This window comes from Sphaeramia orbicularis, chromosome 11 (assembly GCF_902148855.1).
Source record: "Sphaeramia orbicularis chromosome 11, fSphaOr1.1, whole genome shotgun sequence".
Classification (NCBI taxonomy): Eukaryota; Metazoa; Chordata; class Actinopteri; order Kurtiformes; family Apogonidae; genus Sphaeramia; species Sphaeramia orbicularis.
In genome coordinates, this window is record NC_043967.1 from 6,100,182 (window position 1) to 6,120,492 (window position 20,311).

The 20,311-nt window shown below is 41.6% G+C and overlaps 1 protein-coding gene across 1 annotated transcript in view; it reads left to right on the plus strand.

Annotated features, from left to right (window-relative positions):
* LOC115428800 (CUB and sushi domain-containing protein 3-like) overlaps positions 1-20,311 on the plus strand; it is a 965,368-nt gene that overhangs the window by 910,158 nt on the left and 34,899 nt on the right. The window contains exons 56-58 of the mRNA XM_030148025.1: positions 5,304-5,477; positions 6,130-6,315; positions 10,131-10,304. Coding sequence (XP_030003885.1) covers positions 5,304-5,477; positions 6,130-6,315; positions 10,131-10,304 — 534 coding nt within the window. The remainder of the gene's footprint in view (positions 1-5,303; positions 5,478-6,129; positions 6,316-10,130; positions 10,305-20,311) is intronic.

Genomic DNA, 20,311 nt, shown 5'->3' on the forward strand with positions numbered 1-20,311 from the left:
TAGCTGCAGGCCATGCTAATGCTGTCAGATAAATTTGTATGTTATGGAAGCAAACACTGATGAACTCAAAGACCTCCTCCTCCTTCTCCTCCTTTTCCAGATCTTCTCTTCTTTTCATCATTTCTCCTCCTCACCTTGTCAGTTTTTCTCTTCCTCTTCTCAAATGTACCAACTAATCCTTTGGTACTTACCATCGTCTTTCTCCTCTAGATTTTTCTCTGTTCAATTCACCTCTTCTTGCCTTTCCTTTCCCACATGTAACAATATTAATTTAACCCTTAAACACCCAAACGTCCACCTTTAACCCATAAAGACCCAAACGTCCACCTTTAACCCTTAAAGACCCAAACGTCCACCTTTAACCCTAAAAGACCCAAACGTCCACCTTTAACCTAAACCATCTACTGATCTAAACTGTTTAATACCTGTTGATCCACTAATCCTATCAATCCATGTCAATAATTGGTGTAAAATACAGTTCTTCATCTTTTCATGGTCATCAGATTTGACCCATATGGACATTCAGAGGCTCCGTATTTACCGTGGAAACACTGTCATCTTCTCCAACATTGATTCACCAGTAAAAGCCATGGAGTTGGATCAATGACAGTGGATGGACACACTGGGTTTATGTTCAGTTAATGTCAGATTGAACTGAAAAAGACACTGTTTATTCAGTTTGATCTGTTTCTGATAGAATAAGCTTTTAATTTACTTGGACTTTTTGTGAGCATCTAAATGAAGTATAGGAAATTAAAGAAACATGATATACAGTGAAAAATTTAGAATACAGAGAATAAAAAGGATAAAAAATAAATTCCTCATTTGATCTGACCAAATAAGTGGTGAAAACAGTCTAAAATAAATAAAGGCTGTTTTAGACCAAAGTGTCACAGGTAACGCTGTACTTCAGTCTGTCAAAGCCCCAGTGGGTGAGCCTTAGAATGTGGTCATATATGGTTGGTGTTTTCTTCGTGGTCATATACGGTCAGTGTTTTCTTGGTGGTCGTATACTGTCAGTGTTTTCTTGGTGGTCGAATACGGTCGGTGTTTTCTTCGTGGTTGTATATGGTCACTGTTTTCTTGGTGGTCGTATACCAGGGCTCACCAACACGGTGCCCACGGGCACCAGGTCGCCCTCAGGGACCACACGAGTCGCCCGCAGGCCTGTTCTAAAAATAGAACTAGTTCAGGGTTCTCCAACACGTTGCTTGCGATCTACCGGTGGTTCGCCAATGGTCACTAATATAAAAACACAAAGTTGATTCGTCATTTGGTAGAACAGGTCTAAATTTCTACCAAATCAAAATTACAAGTGTCCCCCTCCCGAGATGAAACGGTCAACTAGCTGTCAATCAAACTTTAGTGCTTGTTTGCTGCCTGTCATTGGAGAGGGGGGGGGGCCCAGGATGAGCCAGATGCCAGGCAGGTAGTGGGTTTAGCCCCGCAACAATGTCGGCCAAATATAGTCAGGGAGTTATTTTCACCAACGATGAGGCACGGACTTCTGTTTGACAAATGTGAAAGACGAGTGTGTGTGTCTGATCTGTGGCGCGTTCTGGAAGTCAGTAAAAGATGCAACGTGGAGCGTAATTTCACCAAAGTTCACAGCAACTTTTCTGGAGATTCTCCAGTGGGAATCAGCCTCCGTGAAGAGAATGTAAAAGAGCTGAAAACTAAACCCCAAAAACAACAGTCCATGGTCAGTTAGTCCATGTTCACTAAACTGACCAAGGCCAGCGCTTCAACAGAGGCATCAGTGAAGTGGGTCACATCCTGGACCAGCGCAAACATATGTGCACTGTCTGCGCATGTGCTCAGACAGCTAGAGTCAGACCTGAACAGGTGCCTCTGCGTTTGACTCCAGTGTGATGACTCTGTAGAAGTGACGGGGATGGTGGATTTATGTGCACAAAGTTCTGGTTTTAATTAATATGTTTTGACAGCATATGTGAATTTAGAAAAGGTCAAATCCTTCAGAAATACAGCAACACATGCTAGTGAAGTTTTATTGTGTGAGTGACAGCGTTCCTTTTCACAATTTCAAAGTATTAAAAATGCACCTACAGGTGTGTATTATTTGTTTTTAATAATTCTATAAAAATATGCAGGATTGTTCCATTTCATAATTTTTAACATAGTATTAAAATATTTAGGAATACAGCATGCAAGTGCTTGTATTTGTTTTTTTTTTCTACTTTTGATTTTCTTAATTAAAGTAAAATAATAGTTTCATATTAACACTTTTTAAGTATTGTAAATGTTAAAACAAAGATATATAAATAAATAAAATAAATGAAGAGCACAATGTTACAAACGCATGATACAAAATATGTGTATGTATGAAAAATAGGTATGTAAATAAATGTTGCTAAATTAGAGTAACCCTCCGGCAACTTAATTAGGTAAAAGTAGCCCACAGAAGAGAAAAGGTTGGTGACCCGTCGTATACGGTCAGTGTTTTCTTGGTGGTCGTATACGGTCTGTGTTTTCTTCATGGCTGTATATGATTTGTGTTTTCTTGGTGGTCGTATACGGTCGGTGTTTTCTTCATGGCTGTATATGATCTGTGTTTTCTTGGTGGTCGTATACGGTCTGTGTTTTCTTGGTGGTCGTATACGGTTGATGTTTCCTTCATGTTTATTCGCTGTAGCTCGTACCACGCTGTTCCTCGTTTTCCTCAGGAGTAAATTCAGTCTCAGTAGTTTGTGTTTCCTCTCCTTTCTAGTGCTGACACTGAATCCTGTAAACAACTAAACTGTTCTGGGAAAACTCAGTAGAAACTCTTGACCATCTTTTTTTTTTTTATTTATTTTTTTTCCATATATACATTTCTGCTGTTTCATTGATACTAGAACTGCAGTTGTCCTAAATAACTTACTACCACTGTCCTCATTCATATTTAAAGATGCTGCAAAATATATCTGACTCCAAAAACAAAAGCGTAAAAAATAAATGCAGGCATAAGAAAAGTACAAACAGTGTATACTGTGGAAACAGTGCGACCCCCCAGCACCACTTCCAGCTCACTGCATTGATCTGAACTGATAATGTTTCAGACCACAGTTTGGTAAAAGCAGTTGGACTGTCTGAACAGTCTGGACTGGAGTGGCTCATCTCTAAAGTGCCCCCCCCCCCGCGCGCCTTCGTAATAAAGTACGTTATGGCTACCATCCCCCCCATCTGGTCTTTGGTGGTAATGTTAGGTAAAGGGGGTGTTACCTACGGAGTGCTATAACACCACCCCAGGTGGCTCATGATGACGTAAATGGGCGTTTGTTCAAAAAAGGTTGAGAGACACTGATCTAACCTTTAAAAACCACATTAGATCCAACATGAATTTTTTTTTTTTTTTTAAATCATTAAAAATTATCCATTCATTCATTATCTGTACTTTATCCTCACTAGGGTCACGGGAGTTGCTTGGAGCCTATCCCAGCTACGTATGCACGAGGGCGGGTTACACCCTGGACATTTTGCCAGTTCATCACAGGGCTGACATAAAAAGACAAACAATCACTCTCACATTCATACCTATGGGCAATTTAGATTAACCAACTAACCTATCAGTGCATGTCTTTGGATGGTGGGAGGAAGCCGGAGTACCCAGAGAGAACCCACACAAATGCGGGGAGAACATGCAAACTCCACACAGAAAGGTCCCACCCCCCGTCGACTGGTGTTAGAATCAAACCCAGGACCTTCTTGCTGTGAGGCACGAGTGCTATCCACTGCACCACCGTGTCGCCCTCATTAAAATTAAAGCATTTTTATTCTCCAGAAACGTCCAAACATCCCTTTTTGTGCTTTTTCTTCACAACTTGACAATTGGAATTTCCTTTTTTCGGCTTCTTTCCAGTTCATCCACAGTACAGACCCCCGAATTTAAACGGAAAATACCAACACATGACACCTACACTTGTATCTTTGCACTGGCTGCCTACAGTTACAATAGATATCCAACTTATTCTGTTTACAGCTTTAACCTCCTCAGACCCAGGAAAGGACAAGTTTGGGCTTTTTTAAAATTCAATAATTGCCGATATTGGAAACATCATGATGCAACAGTTTTTTCAGGTGTATTTTTTCCACATTTTTATGGAATGTCCTTTGTGGTCGACAGTTTGTTTTTTGTGTTTTGTTTTTTGTTGATAAAGTTGTGAAACTCTTGTCCACAAACATGAACTGTAAACCCATAGCTGAGTCTGAGGAGGTTAAATATTTTTGAGCCAGAACCTTTTGAGCCAGTCTTCCTGTGATTTTTGAATTTTGCCATTTTTCACTTTCCATTATGTTTTAATTTCTTCTTTTTCTTCATAGTGATATACAACCGTTGATGTTTTATGTGTTTATTGATCTTTCAGTTCATAATGCCTCATGTCATTTTTACTGTGTACTTGTGTCATTTTATAAACTTGTCTTTGGAAAGGTGAAATGTAAAGTTTCTTCTTATAATGATCATAATAATTCTAATAATATAAGTTAGTGCAGTTTATTTATTTGGTGTTTTTCACAGACAAAAGGGGGTACCTTGACTCAAGTTGTCTCTAGTCCCTTTTCTATTGTCCATCTGTGCTAAACTTTCCCCATATTTCTTAAATATGTTAAAAACAGAAGTGTGTAATGTTGTTTTTTCTATTCAATCCCAAATGTGCTGATTAACGTCTTTATTCTGGTAGATGTCAGTAGAAGTCATTCCATAAACATGAACATAAATCTGTGTTGTTTTGAATCTAGAATGCTCGTTCCCCCTCTATCTCCTACTAAATTGTAAAATGATTGGGTTTCCTGGTATGTCAACACATACCCACACATGTTTGGGTTCAACTCTTCTTCTCTTGTTCTAACATCCATCAACATCTGTTTGTTTTGGTCATGTGACTCTAGTTGGACTCAAAGGTCTTTCCATTGCAGTTTTGTGTCATATACCAATTTAACTAAGAAAAACCACCTCTAACAACAACTATTCAGAGAAAAACAAGCGTTTGGGTGAAATTGTCATTTTTCCATTAGACAAATTTATATGAACAAGTTCTATTCACACAGTTTTAGGGTCAATGGCAAAGGGTCTAGAGACTGCTTTATAAGAGCCAAAAACCAACATTAAAACAGAAATTAAAAGCAATACAAACATGAAAAGTTCGAAAAGCGAAACAAAAAAACCTGGGATTGAAAGAAATGTTTAAAAAACGTAACACACAAATATAAAGTTGATCTAATGCATACAACCTTTTTTTTTTATCTTTTGAGTCTGGAAACATGTTCTGTCTGCATCCATGATGTGACCTGTCTCTTCCTTACAGCCATCAGCTGTGGTCATCCAGGAAGTCCCATATATGGTCGCACCGTGGGCAACGGCTTCAACCTCAATGACGTGGTTAGCTTCGTTTGTAATCGGGGTTATGAAATGGAGGGGCCGGCACGTGCTCAGTGTCAGGCCAACCGCCAGTGGAGTCACCCGCCCCCAACGTGTAAAGGTGGGGAGAAAAGTTAAGTGTATTCACCCCTAACCTTATTTATCCCTTACCTTAACCATGGCAGCTCTGTTTCTTCCTTACCCTTCCCTCACCCTTTTTCCATCCCATCTTCATTTTTCTTTCACCTCAGCTCAACCATCTCTGATACACTTTATTCTTCTGTGTTGGGGGAATTTTGAACCCCCCCCCCCCCCAGCTCCACATGACTGAATAAGCATGTTCTGATTGCACTGAGCATAAATCTGAGGCTCTGATTGGTCTCCAACAACAGCGGCAGACAGCTTTACCTCCATGGGTTTGTACAGCGGCTGAAGGCACTCTGCCTGCTCTTCAGAATATACTGTCTATGAATAGAGTCACATAAAAACGCAGCATAATGATAAGAAGCCGCCACCACACTGCATGGTGTCTGCATCCTTGACATAAACCCCGCCTCCACCACAGCATCACCTAACATGAGTCATTTTAAATCTGCTTTTCTTCACCACAGCCTCCTCCATAAAGCCCCCAGATTCTTTTCCAAAGTATCTTCACTGGATAAAAAAGGAGAAAGGGAAGAGAAGTGACCCTCTCAGGTTCATACCAAATAACACATGTCTGTCCATGTCCTCTGTGTCCCTGTGTGTCCATGTCCATGTCTCTGTGTGTATAGTGGTCAACTGCTCGGACCCAGGCATCCCGGCCAACTCCATCCGCCAGAGTAAAATAGAGCACGGCAACTTTACGTTCGGCACCGTGGTTTTCTACGACTGTAACCCTGGATATTACTTGTTTGGATCACCTGTGCTCACCTGTCAGCCCACCGGCCAATGGGACAAACCGCTGCCTGAGTGCATAGGTCAGTAGACCCCTCACCTGTCTGTCTGTCTGTCTGTCTGTCTGTCTGTGGACTGTGTCAGGTTTTTCATCCTCTACATCAGATCTGTCAAACTCATGTTAGTTCAGTTCCACATTCAGTCCAATATGAACTGAAACGGGCCGGACCAGACCAATAATAAGAGTGAAAAAAGTCAAGTTACATTATGATAATGTTTACATCTACAGTTTCCTTAAAAATCTGAATAACATGAACAACTGGAAATCCCCCCCACCCCCACCCCCCAGGGGGCCCGCCCACAGTTTGACAAACACTGGTGTAAACCTACATAAAATATAGATGTATATGTTGTGCCAAGTTTTGTCTCCCTGACGGTAAAGCCTGAACACAAGCGTCTGTTTGAGGACGACCCAAAGCCTCGTCTCAGTCGCTGTCAGACTTGGCGTCAGAGCTGTTATGTTGTGAAAAACTACAAGGACAACTGTGCAACAGACTGTTAAACAGTTTGAAACTGAATTAAACTATGAATGCATGAAGAGGCAAATCTGCAGAAAACACATTTGTAGTTTTAGTTACTTTACAGTATTTCATCCTCTTCTCATCCATTGGAATCACGTGTTTCTGAATGTTCTGACTCTGAATGTTTGAAGGATTTAGTGTTCCTTTGGGGGTTGATCAAATTGTCCTCCCTCTTCAAAAACCCTCTGAGATGAGCTGAGAAATGCATGGGCACAAAACTGTCTGTTAGCCTAGTGTGTGTGAGTCCATGAAAACAAATACACTGCAAAAAGGGATTTTCAATAAAGGGACATTTACTGATTTGAGGATATTAATCTGTTTTTTTTTTTCTAGTTTAAAGTGCTGATAGAAAAACTATCTTGGCAGTGCCAGAGTGTCAGCCTTGTTTTTAGAACATATTCTTATCTTCCCTTTTTCTAGGTCAGAATTTGCAGCTTATTTTGAGAACAAATGATCTAGATACAGAGGTCTAATAATGTGAAACACCAGCAACCAATGCTTTACCACATATGCAATCAATATTTTCAACTTAGTTTAAACAATAATCTGTTTTAATTCAAGACCAAAGCATTCGTTCTCCATTCAAAGACACAGTGACAAAGTAATGTCCAACAAACATCTGTACTGATCAGCATCACACAGGTTTGTGACGGTTCAACACAGTTCATGATATATAGGAACCACAGAACCTCAGATGAAATAGTTCAACACTGACGCTCTGTACTTTAAGGACATTCTCCTGTTCTTGTACTTAGAGTTTCCTTCATTGTAGTTCTGAATGCAGAGGTAGAATATTTCCACAGTGTTTCTTTAGTCCCTTAAATTCATAAAAAACAAACAAACGTGAATCTGTCTTCCACCACTGGTCGACACATACTCTGACATATTTTCTTTATGTAAATCAGTCGAAAACTAGTGCATTAAACCATGGGGAACCCTGGGTTCTAGATCCTCTGGTCCAGTTCAGTGTTTTACTTTCTTGGTTAATTCCTCTGTCCAAAACCGGCCCACCAAAGGGTCCAATCCGACCCGCAGGATGAATTCACAAAGTGCAACAATCACACTGAAGATCTGACCAATCAGTGATATTAAAGTGGCTTTAGTTCAGGTTTCACATACACACCAATGTGATCACATGTAAAATAACAGCATAATAATCTATAAATAATGATTCCAAATTTTCCTCTTGGTTTAATGTGAAAAAACAAACAAACAAACAAACAAACACACACACACACACACATATATATATGTGTGTATGCTGATCAGTACAGATGTTTGTTGGACATTACTTTGTCACTGTCACACACACACATATATATATATATATATGTGTGTGTGTGTGTGTGTGTGTATATATATATATATATATATATATATATATATATATATATATACACACACACACACATATATATATATATATATATATATATATATATATATATATATATATATATATACAGGGTTGGGAAGCAAAATTTACAATGAACATTTAGTTGTTTTTTCTCAGCAGGCACTACGTCAATTGTTTTGAAACCAAACATATATTGATGTCATAATCATACCTAACACTATTATCCATACCTTTTCAGAAACTTTTGCCCATATGAGTAATCAGGAAAGCAAACGTCAAAGAGTGTGTGATTTGCTGAATGCACTCGTCACACCAAAGGAGATTTCAAAAATAGTTGGAGTGTCCATAAAGACTGTTTATAATGTAAAGAAGAGAATGACTATGAGCAAAACTATTACGAGAAAGTCTGGAAGATACTATTAAAGAAGAATGGGAGAAGTTGTCACCCGAATATTTGAGGAACACTTGCACAAGTTTCAGGAAGCGTGTGAAGGCAGTTATTGAGAAAGAAGGAGGACACATAGAATAAAAACATTTTCTATTATGTAAATTTTCTTGTGGCAAATAAATTCTCATGACTTTCAATAAACTAATTGGTCATACACTGTCTTTCAATCCCTGCCTCAAAATATTGTAAATTTTGCTTCCCCACCCTGTGTGTATATATATGTATATATATATATATATATATATATATATATATATATATATATATATATATATATATATATATATATATGACAACTCCATTTTTTTTTCTCTTTTAGTGGAAAAATAAGATTCAATTATGAAACTATTTACATTTACAAACTATCCTTGAACAATAAAATGTGAATAACCTGAACAAATATGAACAACTTAAAATGTCTAAAGAAAATTCAGTCCAATTTTCACAACATTCTACCTGTTATTAAATGTTTTGTGCCTTTGTAGATTCGTTTCATAAGGCACATGAATAAAGGATAAGATGAGGCAAAATATTGTTAAAATTGCACTTATTTTACTTAAGAAATTTCTGTTTTTTCAGGTTCTTTGCATCTTTTTTGTTGGATAGTTTGTAAATGTAAATATTTTCATAATTTAATGTTGTTGGGTTTTTTTGCACTAAAACACAGAAACATTTGTATGTGTCATTATTTATAGGTTATTGTGTTGTTATTGTACTGACTCCTGAAATAAAATGGGTTTGACAGCCCTGGTTTACAGTGTTTACAGTGATATATGTTTAAAAGCAGTTATTATCAGTGAGAATATAGTAACAGATAATGCAGTTTTAGATACTGTACCAGTACTCAAATAAACACATACAGTGCATATTAGCACATGTATGAAAAAACAAAAGGTTCAAAGTATGTGCAGGAAACCTGTACACTGTCCAGCCAGGGCTTTCAAAAGTCTGAAGAGTCTTGAATTTATAAATCTGCATTTAATACCTTAAAAGTTTTTCAAAGATATTAAACTAGATGTGATAGGTCTTCAGTTGTGTTTCCATAAACTTGTTGACTGTGTTGTGTTTAAATGTGGCCAGTTTTTTTATTGGAAATGACACTCAGTTCTTAACTAACTTACCTGGTTAAATAAAGGTTAAATCAATAAATAAATTTGTCTGTTAAATGTGTCTGAACTGTAAAGACACTAACATTAGCTGCCTCAGTTCCATCCGTTCCAACCCATCAATTTAGACTGAAATTAGGAACCAGTTGTCTCTAACCCCAGTGAAAAATGACTCTGAACAGTGTGAATCAAGGTGTTGGAGTAAATAAACACATTTTCCTAAATTCTAGGAGGCCCATTTTTTTCCAGTTTGTCTGTGAAATGTGCATTAAACCCTTTCCCAGCTCTGTGTTGATCGCCCCACTTCTCCCTCTCTCTCCCTCTCTCTCCCTCTGTCCCCCCCGCCCCGTCTCTGTCTGTCTGTCTGTCTGTCTGTCTCTCTCTCTCGCCCTCCCTCTCTCTCCAGTGGTGGACTGCGGTCATCCTGGCTCTCCTCCTAACGGTGTGCTGAGTGGAGATAAGTTTACCTTTGGTTCGACGGTGCGATACTCCTGTCTGGGTGGAAGACAGCTGAAAGGAGAATCATCCAGGACGTGTCAGCTCAATGGGATGTGGAGCGCTCCCATGCCCTTCTGCTCTGGTAACCGTCTACTGAATAGACCGACGCTCATGTGTATGTGATCAGAGGGCAGATGGATGGATAGGAGGTATAGATGGAACAGAATACATGTGTAGACTCACCCAGCTGTGGAGTATGGTAGGCCTTTACCTCCTGCAGGTGCTTTTATGAACCCTTTACATTCATTTGGAGGGAAAATGGGAGGTATGGACAGACATACAGACAACTAGGAGCGAGCATGAATGGAGAATATATGAGTGTGTGCCTGTTCAAAGGGCTGTGGAGCATTACCTAACACAACCACACATGCACACACACGCGCACACACACATGCGCGCACACACACACACACATATATATATATATATATATATATATATATATATATATATATATATATACACATACACACTCTCACTTCAGCTCTGCACAGTAACCCATTTCCATATGAATAGGACTGATGTACAGACTGGTGTACAGACTGACGTACAGAATGATGTGAGGTTGTGTTTGAATTACTGTACTGTACCGTACCATCTTCTTCCTCTTATCGGGGTCCAGGTGTGTGTGTGTGTGTGTGTGTGTGTGTGGGGGGGGGGGGGCAGCTCAGACAGGAGCCCAGACACCCCCACACACATACCCTCCACAGCCCCTCCCACTTGCTCTTCCAGGTGAACTCTGATTCGTTCCCAGACCACAGATAGAATCCCTACAGTGTGTCCTGGGTTGGCTCAAGGTCTCCTCCCAGACAGGCACGCCCCTAACCCCTCCGCAGGGAGGAGTCCAGGAGGTGTCCTCACTAGATGAACCTCCTCCACTGGTTCCTCTGGACATGGAGGAGCAGCAGCTCTACTCTGAGTCCCTCCCAGATGTCTAAGCTCCTCCCCCTATGTCTAAGGCTGAGGCCGGCCCCCCTGCACAGGAAATGCATTTCAGTCTCTTGTACTTGTTACCTTGTCCTTTGGGTCATTACCCGGAGTTCATGACCACAGGTGGGGGTCAGAATGTAGATCGACCAGTAAATGGAGAGCTTCTCCTTTGGGCTTTGCTCCCTCTACCTCTTCAACTGTTAAATGTTAACAAGAGTTTTTCTGAGATTATTTATAAAATGTATAAGGGGAAAAAAACTGAAATTGTCTGATACTGAAGTGGTAAATTTACAGGAAAAGAACCTATACATACAGGAAAATTATTATTGCATTAGCACAAATTTATACCCAAGAAATATATATATTTCTCAGAGATTAAATACATATAAGGAAAAAACTTAAATATTAAAATTGCATTAAATGTTTTTCTTCTAAATTTGTGATTCTTTTCTTATAAATGTGCTTTATATTATTACAGAATATTTGGGTTCATTTAAATGTAAATTTACCTCTTTAAATGTCAGAAAATATCTCATAAACCGTATATTGAGGACTTGTAGCTGATGTCACTGGTCATGTGATTGTCGTTTACGCTGCCATATTGGTAGGCACACTATCTGGATCCAGAAAGTCACAACTGTTGCTTTATATCGTGTTTTTCTTTGGACTCGTGTTTGCGTGTTTTGTTATGTGCGGATATGTCTGCTTGTGATAAAGGCGCCATATGCCGCGTTTCCACTACGTGGTACTGGCTCGGTTCGACTCAACTTGGCCTTTTTGCATTTCCATTATGAAAAAGGACCTAGAATCTGGTACCCGGTACTACTTTTTTGGTATCACCTCCGCTGAGGTTCCAAGACTGGGGAACAGATACTAAAACGCGATGTGTAAACACTGCAGACCACTGACTGGTCAGAGAGTTGTCTTTGTGACCCACCATTTTACAAAAAACAGATGCAGAAGTTTACAGTAAATGTAGTGGTAGGTTAATCTACATGATGACAGCCCACAAAACTACACCATTCAGTCAGGAGATTCAGTCTTTGATGGCCGACGTAAAAATTCAGCATGAGCTTGATGAGACAACACGCAACGAGCGAGTTTATCAGCAACTCTGAGCAGACGACACAGAAGTAACGCGCTGCATCGGTATGACGTCCAGGTACTGTAAAGTCTGTAGTGTCCTGTAATGGAAACGGTCTCCAGGAATAGTATCTGGTACCCGAGTTGAGCTGGTTCCACGTAGTGGAAACGCGGCAATAGATGAGTTTCAGTGTTTACTAACAACAGTGATGCACGGGACACTCGGAGGCAAAAACAGGAGTACCAGCTACCAGCCGGCTCACATCAGCTGCGTACACCTCCAGGCTCTCCCCCGGAACTTGTGAACGAGCTGATATGTTAGCTCTGAAATGGTCCAATAACTGTCTCTGTTCAAAAGCCGATCCCATCTTCTCTTTCACGGCCGCATAATTTGACTTGACTGCATCGGGAAGGCTGTCCCATAGTAGAAAAGCAGACTTGCAAAGACGGGTGGGGAGTATTGTCAGCAGCTCCCCGCTACGCTAGCTATGCTGACCGCAGTAATAACTATAAACAGTGGTCAGCAGAACAGGACCACTGCTGCCACCAATGGAACCTAGCGGTCTTTATGCCTAACTTATAATTGGTGAAAGCTAAGTTATAAAGAGCACATAGGAGTTTATCAGGTCCATCGTTTAACATGCTGTCTGATCCAAGGAAAGCTTGCCTACCAATATGGCATCGTAAACAGACAACCACGTGATCATGTGACGTTTGTGCAAAACCTCAATAAAGATGGATGCTATGAGAACACTCCAGATTCAAAGTGAAAGCACATCTCTATCTCCCCCTGGTGGTTATCTGCAGGATAGTTCACAAACACATGATTATTATTTAATGAGACTTGTTAAACTAATAACTTCACATTTTGCACTGAGGTAGATTTCATGTGTTATACTTGTTTTCAAATCATAATCATTGTGATCACTTTGTTTTAATCACTTATTCAATGTAAAAAAAAAAAAAAATGACAGCTAGTGATTGACAGCTATAATGACCAATTGCAATCGCCAGTGCATGGGACAGTTCTGTAAAACGGCCCAGTGTTACATTTGTGTCAGTTCCAAAATATTTTGTTCTCTATATTTAACTTTTCTAAAGTCATTTATCACCATTTATTGTAATATTATCCTGTTTATTTTAATTTTTTTCAGTGTAAATCCTCTGTTTTTTTATATTTAATTCACAGATCATGTAGATGTTCATTAAAGCTCAGATTAAAGTTGATGGTTATTCTATCAGAAACAGAGAAAACTGAATAAACAGTGTCTTTTTCAGTCCAATCTGTCATTAACTGAATATAAACCCAGTGTGTCCATTCACTGTCATTGATCCAACTCCATGGGGTTTTATTGTGAATCAGTGTTGGAGAAGATGACGGTGTTTCCACGGTAACTATGGAGCCTCTGAACATCCAAATATGGTCATATCTGATGACCATGAAAAAATGAAGAGCTGTATTTTACACCAGTTATTGACATGGATTGATAGGATTAGTGGCTCAACAGGTATTAAACATTTTATATCAGTAGATGGGTTAGGTTAAAGGTGGACATTTGGGTCTTTAAGGTTTAAAAGTGGATGTTTGGGTCTTTAAGGGTTAAAGGCGGACGTTTGGGTCCTTAAGGGTTAAAGGTGGACATTTGGGTCTTTAAGGGTTAAAGGTGGACGTTTGGGTCTTTATGGGTTAAAGGTGGACATTTGGGTCTTTATGGGTTAAAGGTGGACGTTTGGGTCTTTATGAGTTAAAGGTGGACATTTGGGTCTTTAGGGGTTAAAGGTGGATGTTTGGGTCTGTAAGGGTTAAAGGTGGACGTTTGGGTCTGTAAGGGTTAAAGGCGGACGTTTGGGTCTTTAAGGGTTTCTGATATCATAACCATGAACTATAATCTGATATTTAATGAACATCTACAGGATCGGTGTGACGGGGTTCCTCCGGATGAAACGGAAAATAAAGGCATAGTCAAAAAATTATTTTAAATGATATATTGTGCTCGTCTTCCCAAGGTGTAAAAATTAGTGCTCAGTAACAAAATATGAAAAATAATATTTACAACAGTGGGCAAAAACAATTCTTCAGTTATGCACCCAGCTGTTTCTTTCAGTGTAACCAGCTCAGCACCCACTGATTCATGATGGACCAAGGCCCTCTGTTTAAACCCTGAGGCCCCTCCCCCCAGGTAATTAACAAACTAAAATGGACATATCTCCAACACCATACAATATTTCATGAAAACATGATTATAGTAAATCCTGTTTAAATACAATATATGTAATACCTGTAATATTGGGTCTCTAAAATGACCAGGAAAAATAAAATTAATCCAAAACTGGCTCTTTGCGGTGACCTTACCAGGACGTCAGAAGACCGCGTCCCACGCACGACGAAACATAACCTGGAAGTCAGAGCGGTGCTTGGTTTGATAGTAGGGACGTGTGAATGTGAGACGTATACTGGATGGAAGTTTGAGAGAAGACAAAACTATGGAAAGAATAGTGGTTAACAGTTGTCAAATTTGCACCTAAGACTACTGTGATGACTGTCAATCGATAAATAAGAGGAAAACAGAGCCAACGGATGGAAGTAAATGGACAAACAAGTAATGACTGTGTGTGTGTGTGTGTGTGTGTGTGTGTGTGCGCGTGCGTGCGTGCGTGCGTATGTGCGTGCTCTTAGGTTTACCACAGGAGTTTTCCCACGGTACCTGACAGGGCTCCTCTGTCACACTGTGAATTAAATATAGAAAAATACATGATTTTGACAGATAAACAGAGGATACACAGAGGATAATGTCATAATAAATTATGATAAATCACTTTAGAAAAGTTAAATATAGAGAACACAATATTTTGGAACTGGCACAAAAGCAGCTGCAGGTTTGTATGGGTTAAACACAGACCTGTTGAACTCAGTGCATTCGTCTGATACAAGCTGTGCATTTTCCCTCAGGACATTTGTGTTTGTCTGGTCAGAGGGTTTGAAGGAACCTGCTGTTCAGTAGGTTCCATTGTCTGTGTTCTGTAAATTGTTCAGTAGGTTCCACTGTCTGTGTTCTGTAAACTGTTCAATAGGTTCCACTGTCTGTGTTCTGTAAACTGTTCAGTAGGTTCCACTGTTTGTGTTCTGTAAACTGTTCAGTAGGTTCCACTGTCTGTGTTATGTACACTGCTTTGCACAAGCATTTTCCTCTGTTGGATTCACACTGTATGTATATCGGTTACCTGTTAAACCACAGTGCCTGACACAGAACACCTGCATTCCATCATGTGTACAAACACTGGAGCTTCTATGGTTCTCTGTTGGTTGGTTCTCTGTTGGCTGGTTCTCTGGTTCTCCGTTGGCTGGTTCTCTGGTTCTCCGTTGGCTGGTTCTCTGGTTCTCCGTTAGCTGGTTCTCTGGTTCTCCATTGGCTGGTTCTCCAGTTCTGTGTTGCTTGGTTGTCTGGTTGTCCATTGGCTGGCTCTCTGTTGGCTGGTTCTCTGTTGGCTGGTTCTCTGTTGGCTGGTTCTCTGACTGGTTAGGAAGGGGCGGGGGCAGCACTTCAGATGAGTTCTCTAGGCTGATTATGGGTCATCAGGAACATAATGTGTTGTTTCAAACAGAACATGAAGTTTGTGGCAGTAACACCATAGGCCTGGTTTTAGCAGCTTTCACTGTTCTCTGGTAAAAATGTCCCTCAACATCTGTAAAAACATCTGCACCCTGTCCTTGTTCTTCTGCTCTTCTACACTGACAGTGGCTGTTGCTTCATCTGCCCAGGGCTCAGTTCTACGGCTGGAAACCTGGTTTTCTGTAGTACTCTGACAGATGGAATACAAACAAGACGATAATGCCTCAACGTCCAAGTTAAAACACGCAGGTTCTGTTGTGTTAAAAGCTGTGGAGAACCAGGCATCTGTGGAGGAGCTGGAGACACGACAGCGTTCTAGAGGATTTAACCATATGACAGACGAAAGGCATGTCAAATACAACAGACATGTGATCTGAAACCACAGCATCACAAACAGTAAAAGCGTCTATTAAAACCAGATTAAGAGTGTGTCTATAGCCACTAATACACAAATCCAGGTCAAAGGTCAAATGGTGATTCCACCTTTTTCCCTCTATTGTCTGATTTCCACAGACAAAGGAGGAAAAAAGGTGAGACAGGTGGACTTTTACACAGTGGACCTGTGTTCACCAGTCAAAGGGGCAGGGCCACAGTGGATAGTGGCACCCCTGACACCAATTCATGCCAGTGTCTCCATATGCGCCCACTGTCTCCCGGGGGTCACCATCATCCAAACGTCCCACCTTGTTTGGAACCAGAGGTGTTCCTTTTCCATAGCGTTCCTGAATCCTGGTTCCACCTTTATCAGGGCTCTGTTCCTACCTCCAAAGGAGTTCCAGAGGTGGAACCAAGTGATCCACCATTTCATTTACACAGATGATGGAACAGAAGAAAGGGGGGATATTCCAGAACACAAGTGGATAAGGGTCCTATGTATGTATGTATGTATGTATGTACAATATGTGTAGGACCAGACACAGATGGAATAAGATTTAAAAAGTCAATGATATTTAAAAAGTCTTTGGTTTCACAGGACAACACACATGGATATTAAACCCTCTAACTCAGTCATATATAGACACTAGTGTTGACCCGTGGGGAACCCTGGGTTCCAGATCCTCTGATCCACTTCAGTCTTTCCTTTCTTTCATTTCTTGGTGAATTCCATTCTCATTTTCAGTTGAATAACCTCTCAGCTGACATGTCTGTTTGTGCACAGGACATTTGACACCATGGCAACATGGGCCTATTGTTTATCTGTTGCTAGGTAGCCCACTTTAATGATGATTCTATGATTCTGGGCATCTGTAAGGCTGTTGTATTCAAAATTCCTAATATATCCAAAAATATTGGTCCTGTAAACTTACCGTTTTCTCTAGTCGGTTCACTGACCAAAAATACCGAAGTATGACAAACTGCAGCAGTCACCTGTGTACAGAGTTAGTGTGATGACCCAGACACACACACACAGAGTCCACTTCCCTTTTGTAATATAGATTATTCCTGCCAAGAGATTAGTGAAGTCACCAATAAAGTGTTTGTAGTACTTCAGTGGTCTGTATATGACAGCACACAACACAGACAGAGCCCAGCTCAGATAAGTTCATGTTAGAGCTGGAAGTATCTGCTGTTGGTTTGACCTGTTTACCAACATGGCTTTTCTTGTAAAAAAAAAATGCTATCCCTCCTCCATGACCAGACGTCCTCTTAAAGTTAAAGCACATGCAATGGGGTGGCAAAAGTTCACAAACAGTGCTGGACTCACTGACAGTTATCCATGTTTCATTTAAGCGCCGAAAATGACACATGTACAACGGAGGACCCAGAAGCAGTACCACAGAGTTAAGTCTTTTAACAGTTTTATTAACAAGCAAACTTGCAACAGACAGGGAACAGGCAGCAGTTTGGGCGAAAGCTGGTCGTTACTGGGGCAGAAGACAGTCTGGCTTGGTCGGACAGGCAGGTAGGTAGGGAATCCAGGCAGGCAGGTCAGGTCAGGACGAACAGGATCAGGATCAGAGGTTCAGACAGAAAAACGCTGGAGAGTTACAAACGGAGGTTGAACTGAGAGAGAAAGAGAACAGAACAGACAGAGATGTGACAGAACCCCCCCCCTCAAGGGACGGCTCCTGACATCCCAACACAGGAGAACAGAATAGGGTGGGCGGAGGGGGTCTGGAGGAGGGTCAATGCTCTTCTGACATGGGCTCCTCTTCAGACCTTGACCCCCCCTCTTCTTCTGACAACAGACCCTCCTCCCCTTCCGGCAATCCAGGAGTATGGGAAGGAGGAGAAACCACACTATTGTCCATAGTGCAGCGACGGTTGTTCAATGGCTGGTCTGGGTGCAGACAGTGAAACTCCCGAATAAACTGTCCATCCAGAATCTGGCGGGCCGGAATCCATGACCTCTCCACGGGACCATACACCTCCCAGTCCACCAGATATTGGAGACCCCTGCCTTTATGCCAAGAGCTTAGCAAATGGCGTCCTGTGTAAGCCGGGGTACCATCAATCATACATGAAGGGGGCGATGACTGTGGAATCGGCATCAGGACACTCTCCCGTACAGACTTTAGGAAGGTTGGGTGGATGTGCATAGAGCAAGGCAGCTTTAACTTGACAGCTACTGGATTTATCAGTTTCTCAATGATGAACGGGCCTACATATTTAGGGGCCAATTTTTTGGACTCGTACTGAAGCGGCAGGTCTCGGGTGGACAGCCAGACCTTTTGCCCCACCTGATATTGTGGGGCCTGTGACCGACGGCGATTGGTGGATAAAGAATATCTCTCCGCTGCTGTCTTTAAGGCAGCTCTGGTCTGGGCCCATGTCCATCTACAGCGACGGATAAAGGTCTCAGCAGACAGACAGGATGATTCTGCCTCCGCTACAGGGAAGAGCGGAGGCTGAAACCCGTAAGCACATTGAAACGGGATGAGTCCTGTGGCAGAACTGGAGAGAGTGTTGTGGACATACTCAACCCATAACAGCTGTTTGGACCAGGTTGCAGGATTTCTAGAAGCCATACAGTGGAGGATGGTCTCCATTTCTTTATTCATTCTCTCAGACTGACCATTAGACTGGGGGTGAAACCCAGATGACAGGCTGGATGAAGCCCGAGCAACCGACAGAATTCCTGCCAAAATACAGAGGTAAATTGGGGGCCTCTACCTGACACCAAATCCACAGGGATGCCGTGTAAACGAAAAACATTTTGGAGCAGTGCTTCAGCAGTCTCCTTAGCTGAAGGAAGCTTTGGCAGGGGAATGAAATGAGCCATCTTACTAAAGCAGTCTACGACCATCAAAATAGCAGTATTACCATCTGATGGAGGTAACCCGGTGACAAAATCTAAGGCGATATGAGACCAGGGTCAATGGGGTATGGGTAAAGGACAGAGGAGACCGGCTGGAGGCCGGCGAGGGGTCATATGCTGACATGCGTTGACGAACTCTGCTGTGTCCTCAGCCAGGGATGGCCACCAGAACTGCCGTTGTAGCGCCTCCATGGTGCGTTGAATACCTGGGTGACAGGTGAGGTTAGAACCATGTATCTATTGTAAAACTTCTGACCTCAATTCTTGGGGAATGAACAGACAGTTCTGGGGACAGGCACTTGGACCAGGCTGATCCTCCAAGGCGGCCTTCACACATTCCTCCACGTCCCAGGTACAGCAATCTGGTGAGTGACAGGTAGGATGGGGTCCATCTTATCATTCTCCTCCCCAACCAGGAACTGATGGGACAGAGCATCAGGCTTAACGTTATGGGAACCTGGCCGTAAGGAAAGAGAAAAGTGAAACTGGGTGAAAAACGGAGACCACTGAGCTTGGCGGGAGTTGAGTTTCTTGGCTGTATGAATGTACTCTAGATTTTTGTGATCTATCCAAACCAAAAACGGGACCTTTGTCCCCTCCAGCCAGTGCCGCCATTCCTCCAAGGCTAATTTAACAGCCAACAGTTCCCGGTTGCCGATGTCATAATTTCTTTCTGCAGGTGATAATCGCCTGGAAAAGAAAGCACATGAATGCATCTTTTGATCATCTGCAGCTCTTTGTGATAAAACCACCCCCACACCCACATCAGAGGCATCCACCTCCACCACAAACTGTCTTTCTGGGTCAGGAACCTGTAGGACCGGTGCTCTGCTGAAGTGGTCCTTAAGATATCTGAATGCCATATTAGCAGCCGTGGTCCATTGGAACGGGACCTTGGAGGAGGTGAGGGTGGTAAGCAGGGCGGCCACCATGCTGTAGTTGCGGATAAACCTCCAATAAAAGTTAGCAAACCCCAGCAACCTCTGCAGCTGTTTACGGGATTCAGGGACAGGCTAAGATGTGACAGCTGAGACCTTGACCGGATCCATCTTCAGCTGGTTTTGTCCCACGATGTACCCCGGGAATGAAACAGATTAGGTGTGGAACTCACATTTTTCTACTTTCACAAACAGAGTGTTTTCCAACAAACGTAGCAGAACCGCCTGGACATGGCGCACATGTTCCTGCTTGGACTGGAAGAAGATC